This window comes from Podarcis pityusensis, assembly GCF_964106645.2.
Source record: "Podarcis pityusensis genome assembly, chromosome: 4".
NCBI classification, from domain to species: Eukaryota; Metazoa; Chordata; class Lepidosauria; order Squamata; family Lacertidae; genus Podarcis; species Podarcis pityusensis.
The window spans coordinates 37,394,877-37,408,134 of NC_138027.1; the positions used below are offsets into that span (position 1 = coordinate 37,394,877).

At 40.7% G+C, this 13,258-nt stretch overlaps 1 protein-coding gene and 1 long non-coding RNA gene across 3 annotated transcripts; one reads left to right on the forward strand and one right to left on the reverse strand.

Moving 5' to 3' along the window:
- Positions 1–619: 619 nt before the first annotated feature.
- Positions 620–2,218, reverse strand: LOC308475662. The gene is made up of 2 exons (XR_013985354.1): positions 2,059–2,218; positions 620–862 (listed from the first exon to the last, which is right to left on the reverse strand). It is a non-coding gene; the product is annotated as an uncharacterized lncRNA (long non-coding RNA).
- Positions 2,212–12,373, forward strand: TRAT1 (T cell receptor associated transmembrane adaptor 1). Of its 2 annotated transcripts, XM_081002792.1 has the most exons (7): positions 2,212–2,942; positions 3,371–3,474; positions 6,469–6,585; positions 8,682–8,718; positions 9,187–9,260; positions 9,701–9,759; positions 10,856–12,373. In XM_081002792.1, exons 3-7 carry the CDS (start codon positions 6,471–6,473, stop codon positions 11,117–11,119), a joined length of 549 nt encoding a protein of 182 aa, XP_080858918.1. In that variant the 5' UTR covers positions 2,212–2,942; positions 3,371–3,474; positions 6,469–6,470; the 3' UTR covers positions 11,120–12,373. The 2 variants fall into 2 exon arrangements, with proteins under 2 accessions (XP_080858918.1, XP_080858917.1); XM_081002791.1 differs by lacking the exon at positions 3,371–3,474.
- Positions 12,374–13,258: the final 885 nt, after the last annotated feature.

Below are 13,258 nucleotides of genomic sequence, written 5' to 3' on the forward strand. Positions count from 1 at the left end.
GAGACATCTTTGTCTTCAAATACAGTTAAATGCTATTTAAAACCAAGGCCATGGTTTATTTTTAGGGTTGTATGCTATTTTAGTAAAACTAAGGGTGATATACAAGGTTAGTCAGACTCAAAATAGATCTATTGAAACCAATGTGCAGTTACTGATGCCCATCGGTTACAATGGCTCTGCACATGATTCAATTGGAATGTCACCCTAAGTTAATTGATTAAATTTGCATAAAACCTCACATACAAATAACATTTCTGAAGGAAACAACATGTTTAGTTTTTTAGATGAGACACTCATTTGTCATAGCAGGCATAATCTTAAAAAGACATTTCCTCTTGCGTGAGGTAGAAGGACACATGTCTCTCTTAAGGTAACACTTGCCACAGTTTTTATAGGTTTTGTATTAAAACTATTTTTAAAAAATATAAAGGAAAACAAAAATCTTCTGCCCAATAAATTGGGGGTAACCTTTCAGTTAATGAAAAAGCTATATGAAAAAGTTAGTAATTATGTACAGAGCAATCACATACATGCCTTTTTAGAAGTAAAGCCTATTGATTTCAATGGGACATACTATCAGACATATTAGTATAGAACTGCAGCCTTCAATTGACCAAAATCCAGAGCTTATTATTACTTTATTAGAACCAATGCAACATGTTACAAAATATGGCCAACAAAAATGTTGTAATAATGGTATGGCCCAATTATGGATTTTGATTCCCCCCCCCTCAAGTGGGTCAACATGGATCAAAAAGCACAGGAAGCAAATTAAATGTTGCAGCCGTATTCATTTCTTTGTTCTTAATAGTCCAGCAGGTCTCTCTGCGTTATATGCATCCCTAGCAGAATCTTGGTTTTGCTAAGTGAGAGACAAAAATCGGCAAATGTTGATTAGTGAGCACATGCCCAGAGTCAGCTGTGACTGAAATTAGGGTGGCCAACTTTTTAATCAGCCTCTGCAGCTGGGGCTTTAAAAGTGGCTCCACGTGTGGCATGAAGATAAATATCATCTGCTCCTTGCTGCCTAGCCCAGGTTTACAAGCACAGCTGCAGAAGCTTGTTGAAAATTGGCAGACCTCCAGTCATCCAAGCATACTTCCAGTGAGTTCACATCCTTTCTTAAAGGGGCTGCACTAGTTACCAGTTCATTGCCTAGTCCATTTTAAGGGGCTGCTATTGGTATAAAGAGTCCTAAATGACTTGGGCCCCAACTATCTGAAGGAGCACTTCCTCTCATTTCACAACCTGCTCCTTGCTGCCAGTCCCAACTGTGGCTGTCCCAAGTTTCAGACAGGGTTATTTTCCAGCCCTATCTGGTGATGCTGGAGAGTGAACCTAGAGTCTTTTGTATGCAAATCATGTAAACTATGGATCCTCCCCAAGTGCATATCTTTCTTTTCTTCTTTCGGTTATTCGCTCCTTTGAAGTAAAAGCAAAAGTTTGCATATTTCCCTTCCACTTTGGGACCCAGCTGAGACAGGCACGACAGCACTTTTCCCTCTCACGCCGTTGGGCCCGCTCTCACTTAAATTGCCCCCCACCTCACTGAACAATCCTTTACCCAAAGGTCTCTTTCCCTTTCCCCTTGAATTTTTAGCCCAGAGAATCCTGCGTGGGATCTTTGTGAGGGGGTAACTAGTAAGTTGGAGTCTCAGACTGGTTTTCTTTAAATAAACAATAAAGATTCATTTAAGGCAAGGTAGTAAATCACTCAAAGGGATTCAACTTAGGTTGCTTCAGGAATACAGTGTGATTTCTCTTGAATTTGTCCTCAGATCAAAGGGCTCTCCACACCCCCTCCCTTCACTGAGTCTGGGAGTTTAGTCTGGAGGGGAGAGATTCTTCTAACGAAAAGAATAGAGTCCCAAGTAGGCTGTTCCTTTCCAGCTCCTACTTCTCCTGGCTCAACCTCTGCCTCCCGGTAAAATTCCAGTCTATTCCTCCTACAGGACACCACATTCTGTCCTTCACAATATGCTTAGAGCGGAAGCTGTTTCCCTCCCAGAACCAGCTCTTTCTCTCATTCACTCTTTATACCTCAACCTGTCTCCCTACCTATCTCCCAACCTCTCCAACCTCCATAATTCCAACCCTCTCAACTCCCACAACTAACTGTCTCTTTTCAAATCCTTTCCTTTTAAACTCTTCCCTCGTGGAACCACGGCTAATCAGAGGCTGCCGTTTGTTAACCATTTGTTGGCAGGGAAGAATGTGGGGGGGGGGGGAGAAAAGAAACACTTGTTGATCCAACCTGTTCAGCAAAAGCAGGGGAGGGAGTAGAGGGTGTCTCATGTGCAGTGTATGCATAACATGCCCACCCCCTGCCTATATCCTGCGCTATATGGAGCGATTTCCATTCCCCCTTCTACTCATTCATCATCATAATGATGCCGCCGCGGTGGTGGGAAATGAGAGCAGTCAGACGTGAAAAGCCTCTTACTGTATTTCTGCCTCGTGGCTTGTCAAGATCCACAATTTGAAATTGGATTCAGAAATTAGGAGAGGCTGCACTAAATGAGTGTTATTGTTGTCTTAATGACAGAAAAATGTGAATCCCCACAATGCGATGCATGTTCTATGTGAATCCTTCATCAGAGGCTCCACTCAAGAGTGCTTCGATTGGAGGTGGAGGGCTCTCACTGTCACACTTCAAATGCATCACTTGAACACATCTTATCTTTTCTTTCTTAAAAAAACAATGAAGAGAGGGGAATCGTAGCCCACGTCCCGTGGTTGTTAGAGAAGAAGCCTTGGTGTCTACTCTGTTTCCTGTTTGCATCTACAAAGATTTAAACTTGCGCTTCAGGTGCCCATATTGACTCAAAATTGGGCCAAGTAAACGCGCCCCGCATAATCTGCAAAGTTATCTCAACTCTGAAACCTTTTTTGTTTCTATTCGGGTGAAAGTGCTGAATTTATGAACGGCAGGAAATTGAAAGGTATGTACCTTTTCCTCATTACTGGTAATTTGGGGCATGCTAATTTAGGCTAATTATTTTTGCAGAAGGTTACAAATCTTATGGTTCAACACTTGCATTAATTATTATGATGACTAGTTATTATTGTCATCTTCATAAACCTTAGATAATCTCAAATTAGGTGGAGGAACAATTCCATTAATATTGGTAGGTACAATTAATGTTTGTGCTTTATAATTGCTACCTGATCTAAGGGACCGCTGCTTTTTATGCTGTGCCTTTTACCTTCTGAAGCCACGCAGCTTGAATATTAAAAACCCAATTAACTGTGTTCTGATTAATTGCTGTTTAAAGATACCTTTCAAGAGATTCAGACCCTTTTTAAGATGTTCAAGCCTGAAAGGTCATCAAGGTGATTACTTTGTTTACACCAATTTTATATTGTTCAGTAACTTGCAGGAAGAAACTACTGTATGCGTGTTTACTCACAGAAGGAAGTCCCACAGAGTTTCTCAGTAGGCATAGGATTGCTACCTTAATGGATTTGCTTTTGGTAAGGGTCACTGCTACAGGAACTTATTTATACTGCTGAGGGTTTGGAGAAAATGTTTTCTTTGTTTTTAGGTAAAGGTAAAATTATAGGTGCAGTATTAAGCAGATTCTACTTTCATTTGCCTGGTATGTAGTGAGTAGAAAATAAACTATAGTCTTTTCATTCAAAGGACTATGGTCCCTGGATGCTTGGCTCTCCTAGCCTTTTTCTTAAGCAGGTGCCTAAAAGACTGTTAGCTATGTCCACACTTCCATATATACTGTGTGCTGCCACTGCTGGTTTGGGACATCACGTACACACAACATTACGCCACAATCCATATCTTATGAAATACTGTTTGATGTGTTTCCTACCGATCCAACTTCAATCTGAATTGAGAAAAATATGACCTCTCTGTTTTAAGTCAGTAATGTGTAAGCAGGCTTAATCCTAAAGTTCGCACGCTACCTGTTTCTGACCCAATATACTGAACGTAGCAGTGTATTTAGCCTGAGTTGCTCTTATTCGTTTTAATTTTATTAGGTTCTACAAGGCTTTTTTTCGAGCCAGAACTTAGTTCCAGCACCTTTCAGGTGGGCGCCATTGACTTCCAGCTGTAGAGGCATAGAAAAGTTTTCATGAGCTGCTTGAAAGATGCCAGTGGAAACTACTGGAAACACTCCTGTTTCTTCTGCATCCAATGTGCTCCCACTGTTCGTCTTGGAGGCAGTTGTTCACACAGAAGCCATATCTATCCTGTGGTTTCTTATGAAATACTGCATTTGGATGGTTTTCCCCAGTGCTATTGTTCTAGAAAAATAGGTGCCGGAACTCACAATGAATGCCTCCCTTGTTTCTCTTATAATGGCCACGGTGCCCACCTGAGAGGTGCCGGAACTGAGTTCCAGCAAGTTCTTGTTTGTAAAAAAAGCACCAAACCAGTTTTGTTCCAAACTGAGAAAAAGAATAGCCTAGCTGCATTTTAAACTGGGCAGTATATACACAAACTAAATACCTGACTTCTTGCTGAAGCCAGCTAGGCTACTACATGGGGAACAAATAACAAACCTTCCTCCAGATGTTCTCAGCAATCAAGCTGGATTAAAAGGGCTCACTCAATAGGCCCTCAAGTTTTCCTGGGCACAAGTTATTGCGGGCTTTGTATGTAAACACCTGATCTGCACTTGTTCTACAGGATCAACAGCATTATGTCAGATATAATAGACACCTTGTTAATTACAGCTTCCATAACATACTGGCCTAAATATCTCTTCAGGCCTATTCAAGCCCTACGGCATCCTCACAAAATTGCTGTATATTTTGCATTTTATTTCACTTTGACCTCACTGCTTACATAACCTATATGTGCCTGCCAGCTTAGGTTAACTCTTCATGCATCTCATGACGTGGACTCTGTTCCACAAAACCGTATGTCATAATCAATTCATTAAACTTTAAGGTGCCACAAAAAATATTTGCTATTCCTGCTGCAACAGGTTAACATAGCTGCCCACTTGGAAATTGATACCAAACAAGAACAGGCGGAGATACTAATTAATTTAGGTTGCAGTTCTGTACTGCACATACTTCTCAGGGAGCAATCCCTATGGAATTCAGTGGAGCTTACAACTGAGACCTCAGGGAGCCCTTCTGAACCAATTTAAGACACTTGAGTGCTAAGTACTGATAAAAGTGCAGTGTTTAAGTATCTGCTGCTTCTTTGCAAAGGGAGAGAACCAGAACAGGTGGAGGCTGCACACCTTGTTTCCCAGCAGAGAAACAACCGTGTCAGTGTGAGCCCCTTCTGTACCAACGACAGACAATTTTCAATTTAGTTAGGTGCTGAGTATTTGTAGATCTGCAAGTATCCACACTGTCTGTGCAAGGGAGGAAAATCGAGAGAAAATCAGAACAAATGGCCCTATTTCAGAGTCTTCATTGGCCACACCCCATGACTTTGTAGCAGCCCTGCCAGCTCTAATGGGCACCAATTGGCCCTGCTAAGCAGCATGCGTCTGAAAACATAGACGTTCAAGGGAAGCTTGGTCTGAAAATGGCTGCTCGTTTCTTTCATTTTGTTCCTGGATTTGTTGTACAAAATGGGGGCAAGAGAGACTGGAAACGAAAGTGGAAGACTTAAGACCTGTGCACTGCTCAGGGGAGAGGATTTTCTCCCCAACCCTTTCAGCCTGTGCCATTTTTCTGCTATAGATCCTACCCCCAGCCCTTTGTCTGTAGCTCAGTGGTCTAACTGATGCTTTGCATGCAGAAGGCTGCAGGTTCAAGCCTTGACATCTCCAGGTAGCCTAGGAAAGATGGACGCACCACTGCCATCCAGGGTAGACAGTTCTGAGATAGATGGACCAACTCCTTCCTCCTATGTCCTGCAAGTGAGGCATTTACATATGTTGTTTGTACAGCAAACATGTGTTGTTCTTTCCCTAAGGGAAGTACCTTGAAAAGAGAACCAGAGGGCTCTGTGCATTCCACTATTCTGTAGCTGCATTGCACAAAGACCAAAGTTGGTCTTGACTCGAGTGCATAATGAGCCATGGCCTACCCACACCTTTTCTTCTTCTAAAAATAGAGCACCTTTAACGTTCATGAAAATAAACATGAAAGGGTGTGGTCAGGGCCTGTAAAAACCTCAGAAGCCAGGGTGGGCATGGCGACTGAATGTGCTGTTGAGCAGGATTGCCAGTGGTAAGAGGTTATAAAGTTTATAGCACACCCCACAATTATAGGTACAAAAACCCAGAATGGGGTGGGGGTGGGGGACATAGATGGACAGACCACATCGATGGGGCGGGGAGAGAGGTGTTTATTTTCAATCCTCCTCCTGGTTGCCCAAGCCACTCTGAGTGGCTTCCAACACATATAAAAACATAATAAAACATCAATCATTAATTGTAACAATCTGATCCGATATAGAAAGTCACAATAATTATGAAGTGTGTGTGTATGTAAATGTTGTTTTATTTTTAATATGTGTAAATATTTTTTTTTTTATTATAGAAATGGACTGTTTTCAATGTATCCCTTGCTGGGTACCTCTTGGTTTTGTAACGACAATTATGATTATTTCCTTGGCGAAGAATGTATCGTACTACTTGAAGGAAAAGAAAAGGAAAAGTAAGAGGCGGTAGATTTTTTGGCTTATGAGATCCTTGTGCTTCATCCAAAATGCTGTTGTATGATTGCTAACAGGAGTGATATCCTGACAGCATATACGGTAATCCCTTTGCTCAGAGACCTGTGTTGATTTGCTGATCTGCAACCAAGCCAAGTTCAAGGTGTTATTAGTAGTATATAATTCCCTTAGCAGCTTGGGACCAGATTACTTGTGAGATCGCCTGACCCCCATATATATCATCTCAACCACTTTATGATGTTTGTTCCACATTTGCAAGAAGTTGTTCTGTTGGTGTGGCAACACTCACACTTCCTGCGTATTGATACCAGGCAGGTGCCTTCTCTGCACTCTTTTGGGTGCCTGCTAAAAACCTTTTTTTTGTTTTTTTGTTACATAGCTAGACATGTAGAATGCTGAGATGTATCTAGTCTGGTTTATAGCTTATCATTCATTTTAATTATGTTTTAAATATTTTCAGTTGGTTTTAACTGTCCCCCCCCCATTGTATTATTCTTTTTATATCTCACTTTGAGGCTTTACAACAATCAAGCGTATATAAATCTCGTAAAATAAATAAAATAGTTACTAGAACTCTGTAAAATGGTTTCCTCCCTAATGCAACCAAAGCTTCAGTTATCCAATATAATAATGGGGAGAGTACCAGTGTTACATAAAATCACAAATATTTATTCAGCATTTCCTTTCAGTGCCAAGGAATTAGGCTAGATTTGAGCAAAGTTAAATGCTATTTTTTCTTAAGTAAATGTCATCTGTGTTTAGATTGATCAGTTTGTAATTCATATACAAAAATAATACACGTTAAAAATGCCATAGTAAGTTTTCAATAATGTGAGGAGTAATGAGAGCTCAGGGCTAGAACACATGCTTTCTATGCAGAAGGTTACAAATTTTATTTTCAGAGAGGTTGGACTACATGATCCTCTTGGTCCCTTCCAACTCTACAATTCTATGACTTTGCTGTGTTTTAAGTCACTCTGTGATATTGGGTGTGTAAGTGAGACTTTGTTGTTGCCAATCATAGCAGACTCTGAAGACTATACTGGGCTTTAGGGACCCATATTCTTCTCTCTGTGTAAGTCTGCTTCCTGTGTGGAAGGGGAGCAGGTGGCGCTGTGGTCTAAACCACTCAGCCTCTTGGGCTTGCCAATTGGAAGGTTGTCGGTTCAAATCCCCACAACGGGGTGAGCTCCTGTTGCTCTGTCCCAGCTCCTGCCAACCTAGCAGTTCGAAAGCATTTCAGTGCAAGTAGATACCGTAAATAGGTACTGCTTGCTGGAAGGTAAATGGCATTTCTGTGTGCTCTGGTTTCCATCACAGTTTCCCGTTGCTCCAGAAGCGGTTTAGTCATGCTGGCCACATGACCCAGAAAGCTGTCTTTGTACAAACACTGACTCCCTTGGCCAGAAAGCCACATGAGCACTGCAACTCTATAGTCGCCTTTGACTGGACTTAACCGTACAGGAGTCCTTTACCCTTTTTTACCTAAGTCTGCTTCCTGTGTGGAACTAGAAGTCTGGAATTAGTCTGAAATTAATCTGGACATGATCACAGAGAGCTGCGCTCCTGCCACTGTAAATGAGAAAAGGTAAATTCTGCAGGCAAGACAGGTTGGAAAAACGTGCTTTGGAAATTATAGGAACTATTTTATTTTTGTATGCATTCGAATAAGAGGGATGGTGGAGTCTAGCTGGTCACCTGTGGGAGAGTTCAACCAAGGACGATTGGGTTAATTATTATTAAGTTACTTTGCAGATACTAGATATCCTCAGTTCTGGTTTTACTATGCATTTTGATCACTTAATTTGGGATCTTAAAGGTTTTAAGAAAGCTTTGCTCTTGCACACTTTTACTACAGAGTTGCTTAGACACAAGAAAATGTACAAAAATATGGATTAAATGAAATTAATAAGGGGATAACATCTAAACGGGAGCTGTTAAATTTAGGCTGCTGTGCCTAATTACTGACTGGAAAGGTGTAAGTCAGGAAAGATTTAAAATAATAAAACAGCTTTATAGAAGATGAGTTAAATGAAGGTGTGAAATGATTTCCTAATTGACTCAAAATATTTTCCAGATAAAATATATGAAGACTATCAGCAGTACGACCCAAGGTATGGCAAATGTTTTCTTTCCTTTTTTATGGGTAAAAAGTGATTGGGCTGGTATGGAAAGTTATCTTGATTACATATAAGTACAAATATTTATTTAAGACATTTCTGTACGGCTTTTCACATCATTCACATGATTGTGAACAACTTTAAAATTGCAAGATTGGCATTAAAACTGTCACATATAAAATGCAGCTGAAACCTTGTCCAGAGTTAACATCAATAGTCAACCTACTGAAAATGAAGCATTAGCAAAAGCGTGAAAGCATGGAATTTTTAATGTGACAAAAGGACCTTAATGTTGGTGCTTGTCCAATTTAGTGGGGGGCGGGGAGTGGTTCCACAGATTGGGCACCACCACGAAAAACGGCCATCACCTCCTCGTGATTGCCAAACAGAACTCTATCAGCTGTAGCACAACCAGACTCTCTTGCATTGTGGCATACAATATAGCTATAATTTCTTTTATAGCTCTGGTGAGTTCTATACTGAAGAATGCCCTGTTTATGACAACCTGAATCATCATCACCATCAAGACATACTAAGTAAGTTGAGCTTAAGACGTCTGCCTCCTGCACTTAGGATAATATGTCAAAGCCTTTATTGTGAGAGTAAGCAAAGATTTGAATATTTTTTATTTTTATTGAAAAGGAACAGACTATTGCAGTATGTTTAGCACAGCTGAATACAACGTAGCTGGGTACAATGTTCAAAGGTGCAGTCGTATACAATATATACAGATACATTTAGATTTGAAGATTTTAAAAGCTCCCCCCCACACACAAGAAATTAAATGCTGATACCTGGACGCCTGTCTATCATATTATTTTAACAGCCCAGGGAATATTCTAAATGTATTTTCATATTTTATGACATGTTTAAAACGGCCATAATTTGCTACAGCTCAGCGCAGGATATTTAAATGATTGGTAGCATTACTCAACTCTTTTTTTAAAAAAAATGTTCTGTTTCATACAATCTCCAGATGAAAGCTGCTATGAACAAATGAATGCCCACCCTCACACATCTGCCAGTGAAGTACAGGTATTACTATGGAGACTTGCTTTCTAGAGAAGGTTGACATTTTGCATCGGAGCTGTTTGTGTGAATGTAAATGCCAGAATCGTATGTTCCGATACTCTTCAGTTGTCAGCTTGGTGCCCTTCTACTAGCAGAAGGCCTCTTCTGACCTCCAGGAAGAATGTTATTTAATAAAAGTCCTTTCCTCTCCCCGCAAACCAGTCTTTACGTTTGTACAAAGCTCTTTCCACAACCTTTCTGAGGCCCCCTATTTGCACCTAATTCAGATGTTTTAAGGTGCTGCGCTTCAAGTCATCTTCTGCTAGTGCTTCTGCAAAGGTTCACTGAATAGCCCCAATACATTTTCTCCTTATACTCCAGTTATTGCGTTTACACTTAAAGTCTTTATAAACAGTTATTAAGCAACACCAGTGTGCATGGCACTATACAAAGTGTTGTTGTTTTTTTAAAAAAGTTGCAAACCTAATAGTAAGACAAATAAACAATGACTCCATTCACACTAGTTTGTTCTGTTTTCTTTACATTTCCCTCACTCTTATTTTGCGCATTATATTTGAGCTTTCACACGAGGCACTTCTGAGAAACTAATGGAGCAAGTTTACCGCTCATTTCTGCTTTAGGTGATTCTGGAAAAATCCATTTGCAGCCTCCTTAACCTGGGGATTTTGTGCAGTGATTTCCCAGCCTTTTTCATATGTTCATGCCACAGCCACTCATGTGACGAGCCATGAGGTGGCATACTGGCATGCACTGTGCTACCTGCCCATTGCAAGGTGTGTACCTTTCCCCCCTTTTGCCTGACGAGAAAGTGTGCCAGTGTTTCGGCACAGAAATCCATTCTAGGTAAAGCCTAGAAGAATGGCAGAAAGCAGAGAGAAAGGAATAGCGTGGAGGAATGACAAGGGTGAATGACAACATGTCGGTCACAGAACAGGTGTGTTCAGTGTGAAGGTTGGAAAAGGGGATAGAAGCGCTGGCCTTATAATCGGTTAAATTAATGTAATAAACCCCACATACTGCAACCTCATAGGTTCTTTTAAAAATAACTACAATCCCATGACTAAATAATATGAATTACTTATTCTTTGCCTTTTTGTAGCAGACAGCCGAGCGTCAGATGTGCTATGCTTCCTTGGATCACAGTGTCAGGAGGAAACACAAAAACCCTCGAAAAAAGAAATATCCTACCTTGGAAGTGGATGAAGAACAACTCACCAGAAGCAGCAACTTACCCTCAGACTCCTGCATTTACCTCAACAGTGAACAACTGAACGCTGAGAATAAACTGTCTGAGGATCCAACTCATGAGGATCCTCACAGACTATTTGGGTTAATTCACACTATGAATGATGCCAATTTTTAGTAGGAATTTGGCCCAGCCGAGTTAATGTAGCTGATAAAATACTTGGAAAACAACTGAATAACTGGGTTGATACCAGGTAGCTTAAAAACTAATTAGCTGAATAGGAAGGATGTTTGTTCAGTAATAGCTCTACATTTATCTGACCTTGGCCTAGCAGGGTCCATTGCCAAGTAGATGGTCAACTGAGAAATAATATACTGTGTGTGTGTGTGTGTGTGTGTGTGTGTGTGTGTGTGTATGGGGACAGGCTGGCACTATGGTCTAAACCACTGAGCCTCTTGGGTTTGCTGATTGAAAGGTCGGCGGTTCGAATCCCCGCGACGGGTTGAGCTCCCGTTGCTGTCCCACCTCCTGCCAACCTAGCAGTTCGAAAGCACACCAGTGCAAGTAGATAAATAGGTACCGCTGCGACAGGAAGGTAAACGGCGTTTCCATACACTCTGGCACTCATCAGTCCTCCATGTGCCAGAAGTGGTGTAGTCATGCTGGCCACATGACCCAGAAAACTGTTGGACTGCTAGATCACATCAACTTCTTAATGGGAGACTTGACTGAACTGAAACTCTGTCTGACAGGGTGCTTATGTAGATAAGCCTGATTCACACAGGAAATTCCTTTTCTCCCCTCATACTGTTTCAAAGCTGACCCCATTCTCATAAACATGTATGTACAAACCAGGGCATGTAGCTATGTAGCTAGAGCACTAGTCCATAAAAGGAAGCCCTTAGGTCAGGCATAGGCAAACTCCGGTCCTCCACATGTTTGGGACTACAATTCCCATCATCCCTAACTAACAGGACCAGTGGTCAAGGATGATGGGAATTGTAGTCCCAAACATCTGGAGGGCTAGAGTTTGCCTGTGCCTGCCTTAGGTCTTATACCGGAAAGACTAAAGTGTTGCTAACTTTTCAACATGAACCTTGTCCATCCATTATGCATTTAGGATTTGCCACATTGTACATTTAGTAACACCATGCATATTGTGTGTCTAGTAACACGGTGCGATATTTAGGGCTAATTAGTGAATAATGTTAACAGCTTTGGTTCATCTAATTAACACTTGTACAACGAGCAGATTTAATGTCCACATATGTTTTGTTTCCTGCTGATAAGTGCTGCTAGAGCCGATCCCTATTGCTCAATGAGTGTGTAATGTCTTGTGCACCTGAATTCAATTGTCTGGAAAGAAAGGGGTAAATGAGGTGTACAAATAAATCTCCAAGGAAGAATTTGACATTCTTCTAGGTATTTGAATTATGACTACTGTCTTTTTACACAGTAGTCTGTTTTATAATCTATTCCTTATTATTCCCCAAATATACTCACTTAGCTTGGTCTAAGGCTGTACCTGGTAATAAATTTTTAAGATTTTTTAAGTCCGGTACTGAAAAAGAGTTGCAGTTAAGCAAATTTAATCCTATTGAAATTGGTGAGTGGCACTTAAGTGCAGGCTGTTGGGAAAAAAGGCTGGTTGATTTAGGATTGTGTCTAATTGTAGCCTTGATGACCTGACACATCTTCTACTAGCCGAGACATCTTTTGTTAGTTTAATGGTAAATATTTAGAGATGACATTTGCTCTAATTTTGTCCCCTTTGCCAAAATGTTTATTCAAAGTTATCCTCACCTAATGACCTAATCAAGTAAATTAAGAAGTTAACATTGTTGTTAATTCATGCTTGATCTGTAGAACTGCACAAATGCTAGTATATATTTGCCAGGCCATCTGGCAGCCCTTAGCATGCCAAATTTCTGTGCTGCCAAGCGTGTCTCAATAAGTAGTTCAGGATAAGTCTGCACTCAGTTGGATGCACTGTAAGTTGGATGCAGGCATTTTAATTTATTTTTTAATGTGGGAGTGCAGTGCAACTTTCAAACAGCAGGAGAAACTAGCCATTTATATGCAAATAAATACATTCATTACAGCAATCATATAGTGCTACCTTTCATCAAAGCCCTGTCTGAAAAAGTCTCTAGGATTTTATCTAAAAGAATGCCAGGTCAACGCACATTTCACTAAGTCCCACAGTAGAAATTTTGAAAGGCATCTTAAATGATGGAAGTATAGATATATCGGATGGCAAGCTGCCATATTATCATTGTAATATACTGCTGCCCCAAAGCACTGGTATGTGCCATT